The 13,314-nt window shown below is 39.6% G+C and overlaps 1 protein-coding gene across 4 annotated transcripts in view; it reads left to right on the top strand.

Moving 5' to 3' along the window:
* Positions 1–13,314, top strand: part of PLEKHH2 (pleckstrin homology, MyTH4 and FERM domain containing H2) — a 57,086-nt gene that overhangs the window by 27,846 nt on the left and 15,926 nt on the right. For 3 of the 4 annotated variants that reach the window (XM_064158405.1, XM_064158406.1, XM_064158407.1), the window contains 10 exons: positions 1,333–1,469; positions 2,529–2,639; positions 2,903–2,989; positions 3,496–3,654; positions 4,336–4,416; positions 7,513–7,692; positions 8,460–8,568; positions 8,667–8,779; positions 11,389–11,568; positions 13,099–13,196. In XM_064158405.1, the coding sequence (XP_064014475.1) occupies positions 1,333–1,469; positions 2,529–2,639; positions 2,903–2,989; positions 3,496–3,654; positions 4,336–4,416; positions 7,513–7,692; positions 8,460–8,568; positions 8,667–8,779; positions 11,389–11,568; positions 13,099–13,196 (1,255 nt within the window). The remainder of the gene's footprint in view (positions 1–1,332; positions 1,470–2,528; positions 2,640–2,902; positions 2,990–3,495; positions 3,655–4,335; positions 4,417–7,512; positions 7,693–8,459; positions 8,569–8,666; positions 8,780–11,388; positions 11,569–13,098; positions 13,197–13,314) is intronic. The other variant, XM_064158404.1, reaches the window with a different exon arrangement.

Below are 13,314 nucleotides of genomic sequence, written 5' to 3'. Positions count from 1 at the left end.
AAGGACTTGTTATGACCAAGGTGAAAAAATACAGAAAAAAAACGATTGCCATCAGAAAAAGACCTCCACATACTTTCAGATTGATAAAACAAAGTAACAGTATCATGTGATAAAAAAAGTAGGTGGAAAAGTTCCCTCAACAGAATATTTGGTTCTGTCATCTCATGCAATAAAGGATTTCTTAGATTTTTACAGTGATTGTATCAAGGTCCTGTGCAGAGAGTTCGTTCAAACACTTGAATATAGTAATATTCTGTCTTTGATGGAATAAAAATCTCCCAGCTCCAAGTTGCTGTGTGTTTTCCATCTACAGGATGGATATATATTTCACAACATTGAAAGACATAATGCTTCTTCATGAGGTGTAACTATCAGTGCCGTATCCCTGGGTCTATTTTTTCACTGGGTAAACCAAGGGAGACTAAGGTCCCAGTGAGGCAAATTGTTAAGGTCCTTCATTACATTTTGCTTTAAAAATGCAAAATACCATTATCCAGTACTATGTTATACATGCTAAAATTCCAGATAGCAGGAGCTCCACTCAGTCACACCTGAGCTGGTACGTAGACCCACTGTACACGGACCAAGAGTCTCCCATCAAGGCCCGTTCATGGTGATGTAGTTACAGTTTTGATAGTGTGAAAAGGCCTCCCCAGCATGTCCATCTTGCATAGCAAAATCCAGCTGCCACTAATACAGATGTACTTCATGCTACATGCTAGCACAAAAGGAAGGGTGAATTAGTTAATTCAATACTGGTTTCACCTATAACTTATATCCATGTCTGTAGTGGGGACTTGAGCCTTTTAGAAAATCTCAAAGTTCATACTAATTGCAAAATGCAGATAGTCACCTACAGCTTCAGCATGCAGCAGAGCTTGAACATAACTTCATAGTCCACAAGCAGGTGGATGAGAAATCCAGATACTAGAGAGAGTGGCAGAAGGGGGAAGCAGAAGGCTGCTTAGTAGAAACAAAGGTCCTGTATTCCTTTACTACAGAATGAGTAGGATGTATGGCACTAACTCCCTCCTGTAGTGATACAACAGAAGGTGATACTATATAGTAGACATTTATTTCTTGTTTCATTCACAAGTGACTGAAACTCTGTTTAATTATGAAGAAAGGGAGACTTGGATGTTAGCAGTGTGCTAATGGTTCAGTATGATAATATTTTAAAAAAAGTTTTATTCCTGATGGATTTATGCTGATCTTTGTGTTCACCTGCAGATCCTAATCACATACTCTTTCTGCATGGATATTCTGATCTCATTTGTTTCTAATGTGCTTTAAAAAAGGATACAAAGAAGCATATCTCTTCTTTTAATACAGGTGTGTCTCTGTCTTCTGTCACCTCAGAAAGTGATTATGCTATTCCTCCAGATGCATACTCAGTAGATACAGATTGTTCAGAGCCAGAGCAGAAACTTCCTAAGACCTCTTCCTCATCTAGTGATAATGGAAAAAATGTGAGTACTGAAATTCTGTGAAGAAGTGTACCTGTGGTGCTATGCATTCAAAGACTACTACCAAGTCTTGCTGACTCACAGCTGCTGCAAGAGAGCAAATAGCAAAGTTTACCAACAGTAAGTTAGCTGTGTAAGACTATAATGATTCAAGGAAAGTGCAGATAATTGTGAGTTTTCTATATAATGAATACAGGTAGAAAACTCCCAGAGACAATACTTAAACACTTAGGATTTTTCTTTCTTGGGATCAGACCCTGTATCACATTGCATATGGAATGCTAACTTAAATTTTAAATGATTATTTGATGGTTTGGAGACACAGAAGGGCATTCTTCTGAAGGACCTGAGCTATATGCAGTAATACATTCCCGTAGTTTTCTCATACACAGAGAACTTTACACATCAGAGGAACCACAAATAGAGTAACGTGAGAGGAGAGCTCAAAGAGACAAAACTGTTTTTGGGGTATTTGTCTGTCTCTGGGAGTTTTTCGATGGCCTGTATTAGTAGTTAGTGCCTTTATATGCAGGTGGATAAACTGCCTGGTGATGAAGAGAACTTATTTTAAGCTTTCTTCATCAAGCAAAACTGTGAGCTCTGTTCTGCAGGTGTACACTGTAAAAGTATGTCTGCATGAAGCTCTGAATTACAGTGCTCGGTATCTGGTCTGTAGGGTAGGCCCTGAAGTTGGGGAAAAATGCATGTTTGCATTATATTCATTTTGTTCCTTGAGTAATATTAACAGTTAGAAAGTAAACACAGGAATTATTGTAGTCTTCATTCTTTTATACAGTTCTCGGCAAATAATTTACTCATCTTCAAGTACTGTAACTGTAAGCAGGGATATTAGCTACTTATTCCACATGCTTGGTATTTGTCTTAATTGGTGCTTGTAAAAACTTTGTCATTGGATGAAAAGTTCATCAAAGATTGAGCTGATTATTTAGCATGCCTTTAAGTCATCAAAGTAGCTCTCTGTGTATGTATTTATACATATCTCTGAGAGACATAGGATATATGTGTACCTAACTACTTTTTATCTCCCTTGTAAATAATCAGGAACCTTTGGAAAAATCTGGCTATCTGTTAAAAATGGGTGGTAAAGTAAAAACCTGGAAACGACAGTGGTTTGTGCTTAAAGGAGGTGAATTATTGTACTACAAGTCTCCGGTAAGTAAATGTAACTTATCTGCTATTTAATATTAGATTGTTTTAACTGAGAATTTAAAGCTGCTAGAAGGAAAAGAAATGCATTCCTGGTGTCTGAGCTGTTGCAGAGTGACTCAAGACTCAGTTCCTCATGAGCTGTATAATGTACTCAATGTCTAACTTGGAAGTATTCATTCAGATTAATGTTTAAATGAGTTCTATAATTATTTATTGTGATTGGTTGGTAGATGTAAAGTAATCTTTTTCTCTTCTTTTCCATACAGAGTGATGTCATTCAGAAACCTCAGGGTCAAATTGAGCTAAATGCATCTAGCCACATTGAAAGGGGTGATGGAAAACAAATGATTCAGGTGCCTGCTTTTCTCACGCTGTGTTTCCACTCGTACTTATTCCTTCCAACCTGTTCATCTGTCCCTATTGCACTAGCAATCCAAATGTGGACTTGGAATTAATTTGGTGCCCTTTGTTTGAAACCAAAAAATCATGGTAGTTAGAGATACTACAAAAAGTCCTACAAGTAGTCTTCTTAGTATTGCCACAAAGGGCAATTCGTCACATACAAGATATAAAGAGAGTAGTCTTGGGGCCAGCAATTGGGGAGAGAAAGTTGTTTGTCTGAAAGGAGATAAATAGAGTTGTCTCAGTTCTGCTGTCCTGGAACTTGTCAGATAGAGCCTTAGAAAGTGTCTGTTTGCTCTGTCTGTCCATGAAATGTTTCATTAATGAAAAGTACTTTGGGAAAAATAAACTCACCAAAGCTGTGACACTACATTAGGTAGTATCTATTACAACACCCACACTGTGGGGTTGAATATATAATACTCTTGAAGCTCAAGACTATTCTTTTACTACACAGCTGACCACAGAAAAACGAACATACTACCTGACTGCAGATTCTCCCAACATCTTAGAAGAATGGATCAAAGTACTACAGAATGTCCTTAAAATACAGGCTGCCAGCCCACTTTTCATACAGCCTGAAACCAAGCCAACCATGAAAGGATTACTTACAAAGGTAGGAACACTTCTCTTTCTCCAAACTGCTGCTTCTGTATTTTTCAAGTGTAGTATCTAGATGAAAGTGGACCTGTAATAAAATAAGTAGAAGCAAAAGATGCATGTGTTTGCTTTCCCAGTGCTTTGCAATGTGAACAACGCAATGCGACCAGCACACCTACTCAAGGCAATAATTTTCTTCTGGTTGCTTGGTTTAATTTAGTTTTGGGGTTTTGTTGGTGGTGTCTTTTTAATTCATTAGTTCTTGTGCTGAGCTCTCCATTAGCATTTCAGTGGTACTCTAGTTCAGCATATGTTTCAGTAGCTAACTGATCTACTTTATTTCAGTGGAGTGCTCACTTTTTCTCTGTTACGGTTACTGGGACAGATTATTTCCAGATAATGAGATTACTGTATAAAAACTATTTTTGTTTTTAATTCTCCCATTTGCATAGATTGGAGTAAATTAGGCCTGACCCAAAGCCAAAGTCATAACTCAGACTGGCTTTACTAGAATTTAGACAAGCATCTGATACTTTAATTCTTATGCCTTTAATAGAGTTACGCTGTTTTAATTTTTTGTCTGCTAACATGGAAAGGAATTGGAACCAAGGGATTTATTCACAGGATGGCCAAAGTTCAGAGATGGTGATATGTAATCTGTATTTCTCTGTTTATTCCTGATGTGCTCTGATTTCAGGTGAAACATGGATATTCCAAAAGAGTTTGGTGTACTCTAGTTGGAAACATTCTGTATTACTTCCGTAACAAAGAAGACAAGGTAAGTCTCTTAATTGGTTCCTCAGTGAATGGAAGGTAGCAGCAAAGTAGACTTTAAACAGCAAGTTACAGCTTTATTAAGGTACAATTAGCCTGGGTAGTATATGTCCACTTTATCTTGATAACCAAACATTTAGACTTCACAGATTGTAACTTTCGAAGGTTCATGTCATGACAACAGCCAGGGCACATGCATTGGTCTCCTCCTACAGGACATGATAATATCTTCTGCATCTTCTTAACCCCTAGCTGGAGCATAACACTGATTTGCTGACTGTTCAGGTCTCCTTTTCTGACAGGCCTAAGACTCATCAGAAGAGATCTAGCTGCCATTTACTTCAGGAAGCTGATCCTTTCTAATGTATGTTTGCAGTGGGCATTGACTGCAAGTTTCAAAGAATTAAATGTTCTTTTTATCCCTCAGTTCACTTCCAAATCTTGTTCTTTAATATGACACCATGCCTCGACAGTGCTTCAAGAAAACAAAACCAAAGAACCACAAACAAACAAACAAGAAGGCCTAGTAGGATGCAGCATTTGCTATTTTGCAGATGTGTGCCTGTGAAGGGGATCTTTTCCCATTCCCCATCTGGATTACAGAAGAGGATCTCACTGTCTACAGCTGATGAGGTGGAACAGAAATGGTAATGGAAGATGGAATGAAAAAGGATGAGAAAGTTATTTCTGAAACCTAGGGAAAATACTATTTGAGGAAGAAAAGAAAGAAATGGGATCCAATCAGCTTTAAGTTAACCTTGTGACATCCCATACCCTGTAGGTCACAAGGAGCTAAGGAAGAGCAAAACCTGGCTCTTCACACTGGGCCTAACTTTTACTTCTCTTCCTACACTTCTGCATATTGTTAGTCCTAATATTTCCAGCCATATTTACCTACAGAGACGAGACAAAGGACAATTTCTGGTCATACTTTTCACATGTCCTTTTGCTCCCAAGGCATTGCATTTTTCTTCAAGAAATGTCTTAAATGGAGGTGGATCAGGAACAAGATTTTGGAATAGAATCATAGAATAGAATCATAAAATCAATCAGGTTGGAAGAGACCTCCAAGATCATTAAGTCCAACCTAGCACCCAGCCCTAGCCAGTCAACTAGACCATGGCACTAACCTCCACCGCCAGCTTGCCCAGATCATCCGGATGCACCAGGATGGGTGTTTCAGCTTCTAAACAGGCTTCAAGAATTAAAACGTCAGCAGAAACTTCAGCAGCACTTTGCAGAAGATGGGGCCCAAGCCCTGTGGGAGTTTCAACAGCAATATTCTGGAAAACATGGGCAGAATGGGGGTGGTGGGAATCCTGTCAGAGGTAGCAAGGTGTTATTAAAGATGTGTTAAATGAAGGTGTTGTTTTACCAACACCGTGTCATCTGCTTCCCCTGTAATGGTGGGGGGGTGCGGGAAACAATAGAAAGAAAAAACCTAATTACTGGATTCCCTTCTCCTGGGAATTGGTTAGGGAAGTCAGAAGTCAGTATTACAGTTTGGGTTGCAATCACTATACACGCAGGCATTTATTGATGATGTATTTGCTGCTAACCTAACGACTCCATCTGATTCTCGTGCAACGATGCAAATGACTTTAACACCAGTGCAACAGGTTCTTTGGCATCCGTGTTGGTATGATTCTGTTTTAGCTACACTAGCTCAAAATCTAGACGGGGGGGGGATGAAGACCATTTAAAAACTGCTACTTTTGACATGCTCACATTTGCAGATGTGCAGAGACAAGCTAGATTACAGGCACCCATTTTGCATCAATCGATGAACCTTGCTAAGAAGGCTCTGAGAGCTTTACCAGAGGACGGGAAAATCATCCTGCCATTTACTGATGTGAAGCCGGAGGCAAATTAAACCTATATATCATTTTTAGCCTGATTGTGTGGAGTACTAGAGAGATCACAGATGGTCAGTGTGGCTGGGGAAGCTATACTTCTCTCGTTAGCAGTAGAAAACGCCAACCCTGCGGATATTGCAAGGTTTACCCAATAGCGCATCTTTGGTTGATGTGATGGAGGCTTGTGCTAGAGTGGGTACAGCTGAGGAACACGCTGATTTCGTGGCCGAAGCATTTGCAGCAGCAGTAAAGCCACTCATTGAGCTAGGTAGAGGAGACTGAGCTCTGAAATCCTATGGCTGTGGAAAGCTTCGGCATACTAAGGCTCAGTGTAGGGCAGGAAACCAAAGCCCTACAAAGCGGCTAAAGGTATAGCTAATCCCCTTATCAGGACCTGTAATCGCTGCCTAAAGGTCGGCCATAAAGTAGCTGAGTGTCGATCTAAGTTTACATAGGACAGGAAACCGCTGGGAAACTGGCTGTGGAGCTCAGGGAGGGGCAGTGCGATGACACAAAACAGCATCTCTCAAAGGCAGGCTGCCTGGATAGCATTGCCGCCGCCAGCACAGGCAGCGCAGGGGTGGATGTGGCAGCAGCAGTCGAAACCACGTTAGCTGACCCGCGGGTCCAGTGCATCCTGACAGATCTGTATGGGCTCCTGGTCCATGGGTTAGGTGCATTATTACTGGGGAGATCTTCAACATCTTGACTAGGGGTTTTGGTTTTACTAGGGGTTATTGACGCTGCCTTTCAGGGAATCATTTCTATTGTGGTATGGACACCTTACCGTCTTGTGTGTATTCCAGAAAGGTCAGAGGTTGAGCAGTTAGTTCCTTTTGTCTCAGCAGTTCCCAGAGCTTCTAATCTACAACATGGAAGTAGAGGCTTTGGATCCACTGGCACCCCAGAACTCTTATCTGGCTTTTTGCTTGTAACCAGGTCTGGAAACTGAAGAATGACTACTTTTCTCACCCTAACAGACATTTCTTGCAGTAACTAGATACAGAATCAGGTTTGAAAAGTAATTTTTTAAAGTCTTACTTTCAGAATTTGTCACCTACCATTCTTCTGCTGTGCCACAACTGAGTTATCTATCTTCCTTGGCCAAACTGAAAATTAATAACTATAAATGGCTATTGATCTGACTTTATGTTTTTCTTTCTCTTTGTAGAATAAGAAATACAAGATCAGTGTGCACTGAAGCATATACTTGCTCACTCACCACTTCCCATATTTACTTCTAGTTTCCTCTTGGTCAAATTAAGCTTTGTGAAGCTAAGGTTGAAGAAGTTGATAGATCATGTGATTCTGATGAAGATTATGAGGCTAGTGGTCGCAGTTTATTATCAACACATTACACTGTTGTTATCCACCCCAAAGATCAAGGACCCACTTATCTTCTTATAGGATCCAAACATGAGAAGGTAATAAAAACGCTTTTTTAACTGAGTTTCAGTAACTATGAGTATGGTGCTGTTGTATTTCTTAAAGAGGAGAAGGGGGACCTACAAATCATCTGACTGGTACTTTGGTATATTTAGCAAGGAGAAGGTCCTGCTTCATTAACATTGATCAGAGCTTGTCTACAAATAGTCCTTTTAGAAAGAGATGAAAATAAGCAAGCTTGCCTGCACATCAGGGGATGGTGCAGGATATCGACTGCTGCAGTTGGAGAAACTTGCTGACTTTACATTGTAGACAGACCTGTCTGTAGCAGAACTTCTGAGAGGTTCTGGGATAATATTACCCATTTTCACTGATAAGATTAGCAGTAGGGAAGACTGTTCTACTGAAGTGAAGGATTTATGAAAGGCATGGGTGGAAGAATTTTTATTGCTTTGTTTTTCTGAAGTAAGTCTTGTACACCTCATTTTGCTTTCTGGTCGTATTCCTGGGTTAGCAGGATCTGGTACTGCTAAAAAGGCTGTTAGGTTAGCTTTCTGAAGAGCAAAGCATGAATGTCCTGATAATTTCCCATGATTTCTGAGGGCAAAAACTTATGAATAGAGTCCTGTACAATCTTCCTTACATAATATTTGTAACATAGAGACCATGAAGACAGATGTATTTGAAGGCAGACTTGATTGGGCTTCTATAGGAGTGCATGGCAGTGTTTCAAACAGAGCAAAATCCTGAAGAAGCAGCTCTTTTGAACATGGAATGAGTGAGCTGCTGTGTTTCTCTACCTCAGGACACATGGCTTTATCATCTGACGGTTGCAGCTGGAAGTGCCAGTGTAAATGTTGGATCTGAGTTTGAAAAACTTATTTGCAAATTACTGAATATGGAAGGTGATACCAGTAAGCTTGCTTTTTTCAACATACCGATCTAATATGTACTTACTGAATGTACTCATGAACTGAATTAATTGCAAAACCTATATATTTTACCTGTCTAGCTTCTCAGATTTGGAGGCATCCTACCCTTTGCCACAGCAAAGAAGGAATTACTGCTCCACTTACAACGCTGCCATCAGAAGCATTGCAAACTGAAGCAATTAAATTATTTAAGGTAAAACCATAGTAGATGCCTGTTTTAGCTCAGGTGTTGCAGAACCCTGATTAGCTTGCTGCGGGAAACGTGGTCGAGGCCCTCACAGATCAGTGCGATCAAAGGCAAAGCCACATGGCCTCCAGACAATGCAATGTGAATTATGCCAGAGACCTTTATTGACCATTTTGCTCTCAATAAATACCCTCAGGGCACAAGGCACGTGCCTACACATTAGCATAATTAGTCAAGGACAACCCACTCCATCAGCATAAACCATGCCTTGTTTTCCTCATTAATGAGGTGTCCATTATCTGTCCTTTCTGAGCTAAGGTAGCCAGCAGCTGGTGGGAACCAAGGTCAGCATCCGCCTGTTATCCTTCTTCACTCCCTTCCCACATCCTTCTTCACTTTGCATTCCCACAAACCGACTTACTATTTTAACTCCTAACCAAATAATGCCCATTAGTTGGCTTACTAGAGATGTTCAGTAGATAAGAAGAAAGCAAACAGAAGTTTAATCTTATCTTTTAATGGATAGTACCAGAATGTCCCTGTATTACCTCACCAAAGACTGTCACTTCTGATGGAAAGCTACTACTTTTAGTTGCAAGAGAGCAGTTTAGTCCTCAACTTCTGTCCCTTCTGCTGACGTTATTGAAGAAGTGCAACTTAGCAGAAAAGTCCACAGCCATTGTGAGCTCCAGAGAACCTAACAGTATGGGTGGTTCTCTCTATTCAGAGAACTGTATCTGAAATACTATTTTTTGAATTAGCTTTTAGGAAGGAGAAATACTGAGCAAATGTTCTGTTGTAGGTATCTTTAAATCAGCTAGAAGATATTCTAAAAATGAGAAGAAAAACCAAAGAAAGCTGAAGCAAACCATACATTATTTGGAGTTAAGATAGAAGGCAGACATTCTGCAGATCTTTTGAATGCAAAGAAAGTCTTGACATGAAATGACTGTTCTTAAAAGGTCAATTAGGCTTTATGGTTGAGGACACCTAATGGTTCATAACTTCTGTGCTGCAGCTGGTTTCTTGAGATTTTTTTGTATGCTGGTGAGACACTCTATCTTGGCCTTTCTTTTTTGGTTCACTGGGAATCAAGAGCTTGGAGAAATTAACTTTCTCTGCAGAGCTTATGCAGGTCTAATGAACATATTCCCTGAAGTATCAGCTGTCTGGAGAATTCTGCCATAATGGTTCAGCTCTAGAAAAGAATTCAAGACAAGCATCATGTGTTGAGTCATAGAAACCTGTAGGCAAATTTTTTGGCTTGTTTCTCTGAACCATGTAAAGCACTTTAAAGAAGTACATCCCTCTTGTTTTCTGCAGTCCTGCAGCCTGAACTTTTAAAAGGGAGTTTACTTCTTTGATAAAAATAAATTTGTATCTATGTGAAATCACTTTCTGAAATATATTTCAGACCAAATTAAAATCACAAACATTTGTCTAAAATAAATAAATAGGAGATTACTTGTATGAGCTTTACTGAAACTTTGAATAAATCATTTTAAAAGTCATTGTGATGGTTGGGGTATTACCTGCTCCCCCACTCTCATGAAATCACCCAGACTAGACTCAACTGAGCTAGAAATAAAGAATGAAGCTATATTTACAGCCTAGCACAGTATACAGACATATATACACAAATACATGCCATTATATACAAATTAAAAGTAACACAGAAACACAGTACCCCTCCCAGAAACAATCAAAGTGCCCAGGAGGTCTCCTGACCCAAACCCCCTTCCCCCTCCCTCTTTCCCTCCCTTCAGAAATAACCAGATCAACCCACATATATCTCATGCAATAAATGTGGAGGTCTGAGGTGAGATGTCAAAAAAAAGATGACAAGGAGGTTAGAGGAAAAAGGGGTTAGGTGGATTAGAAATTGTGGTAGTTTGAGCCTAACTAGAATTAGCCTCAAACCAGCACTGTCTCAGGTAGGGAATTAATTTAGAAGCAGTTCAGAACATGTTTCAGTGATTCCATTGTGGACAAGAATTAGTCCTGTGCATTCACATATTTTCAGATAGACTAGAAAAAGATTTGGCATCTACATATATTTATTGTATTTTGCTTTTATTCCTTGCAATTCATAAATTACTACATAGAGTAAATACAATGAGTGATAGTAAAATTACTAGTGAAAGCCAAGACAAACCCCAAATGTCTTTGAATTAGAGTTTTTGTATCTGTGTATGTTCTGCTATGTTGTGCTTACTCTTTGCGCAAGCATTTTATACTGGCAGCCATTTATAACTGTACACTTTACATATTAAAGTCATGTAGTGTAGTTTAGATGAGATGTTGTGTAGCTTAAATGAGATGTCCTCTAGCTTACATGAGATGTCCTCTCAAGCTGAGTTTTAAAGCTGTCCAATGTAAAGGAATCCATTACTTCTCTTGGGAGATTATTCCAAAGTGTAACTTCTCAGCATGAAACATTTTCTTCTGGATTTCAGTTGGAGTCTCCCCAGGACTGACTTGTACTCATTACCCCTCGTACTGGTAAATGACTAACCATGACTTGAATTGTAGCATGCTTTGGTTGTACAGAATGTCTGTGATTTGTTGGAGCCTTTTGTCTGTAAACTCACTTGCTTTGTCATTTTTGTCCCTAGACCTGCCAGTTGTTTATAAATGCTGCAGTTGACTCTCCTGCCATTGATTACCATGTATCTTTGGCCCAGAGTGCTTTGCAGATCTGCCTCACACATCCTGAACTTCAAAATGAGATCTGTTGTCAGCTTATTAAGCAGACAAGACGGCGACACCCACAAAACCAGGCAGGACCTATACAGGTAACTTAGTATGGTAACCTAGTCTTTATTTAGCTAATTCTATTTCAACAGCAATGGAGGAACTGTACAGACTGTTTACATTTGGAAAAGGGCTCTTCTCTTCTGTAGCACGTGCTTACTTAACATCAGATAAAAACCTGAATTAAAATGTTAGTACTGCTGTGTCTTCCTGAAATGAAGCTGCTAAACCACATGGCAGAGGTCTCTATATGAGGAATGTGAAGAAAAGCTATAGTGCCATGTTGTGGAACCTCTCATACACTCAGGGTTTCTGATCAATATCACTCTTTCATGTCACACTGTTCTGCATGCACCCTGCATGCCAGATTATAAACACATACTTCACAGTTTTCAGTTTGTCCACTGCCAGCTGTTTACTGGCATGCAGATATGTAACTACTAAATGAACTGAAATTGAAAGCCAGTACTTAGTTCAGAATCAACAGACCTAGAACAGTAATGCTTATGATGGAGAAACAGCTACAGGACTAGGAGGTGGAAAATGAGAAAGGAAATTATCATACTTAGGCTTTTGTAATAGACATATTTCCTTTTGCCCCAAAGTAGAAGACGACTAGCAGACATACCTGTTGCCTAGAAACAGCATGCATCTGGGATATGGCCAGCATGTGTGCATTGCTAAAACACTGACAGAGCTCGTAACATAGACTTAACATGTGCATGTCAGTTCATATGCACTGTAAGCCACATATGGCTGGGCTCATCATCCACTGGCACAATTTTTAAGAGTTAACACGTTCAGTAAAACTTTTACAGCCTCAACTTAATTTCTTTAAGTTCTAAATTCATGCTGTAGTATCCTCTATTTGCTTCTACTGTAGTGTCTTCCTGAAACAGAGCTGATGCTATCCTTCATCAAAGTACAGGTGTTTGATTAAAGGGCATATCTGTGCTTGTGCCATCCAACTTCTTTTTAATACTAGGCAGGTCAGACAAATCAAGATAGAGAAATCCCATGTTCTGATTTTAGTATGGCACACTGATACAATTGTGAGAAAAGTTATTCCAGTGTTAGTGAGTGCATATCCAGAGTCCATGAGAGCAGTTTGTATTAAGTGAAACCGTGGATACATACCCAGCAATGAAAAGATACCAAAACATTGAATAACTGTTTTTTTCAATAGTTACTATATACTTAGTAGGAGAAAAATATCATATGGGTTGCTTACATAATATATGCAACAGGGGAGCTGAATTAAAATTGCACGGGCTTATCCATAGTTCTTAGTCTTGCAGCCCCTGGGCTGTTTTTTTAACGCAAACCAATCTGCCTTCCCATTTCCAGCTGCGAAAGAAGCTTGCTGTACGTGAGAAATGAGAGTTTTGGCCATCTAGTGAAGTGACATGCTTATTTGCTCAGCTTTTTCTCTGTGTTTTGTTTTTGTAATTTCTATTTACAGCTGTCTGTTACTCATCTTGGCACAGTAAGCTGCACTGCTGGCCAGCAGCAACAGCAGAAGGTTTTACTTGTGAGATGTTTTAAACAGTGAATGTCTTTCTTTTGTTCAGGGCTTGCAGCTCTTGGCTCTCTGCATTGGACTCTTTCTGCCCCAGCACCCATTCCTTTGGCTTCTTAAAGTTCATTTAAAGAAGAATGCAGATTCCAGGTATGCCTGAATATTATTACCCAGCTAGTCAACTAGTCACAGAATCACAGAAACATTCCAGTTGGAAAAGACCCTCTGGATCATCAAGTCCAATCAATATCCCTACTCTGTAAAGTTC

Source organism: Pogoniulus pusillus, chromosome 18 (assembly GCF_015220805.1).
Source record: "Pogoniulus pusillus isolate bPogPus1 chromosome 18, bPogPus1.pri, whole genome shotgun sequence".
Classification (NCBI taxonomy): Eukaryota; Metazoa; Chordata; class Aves; order Piciformes; family Lybiidae; genus Pogoniulus; species Pogoniulus pusillus.
Note: the sequence above shows the minus strand (reverse complement) of the source record. Positions and strands in the feature narration are given on the sequence as shown.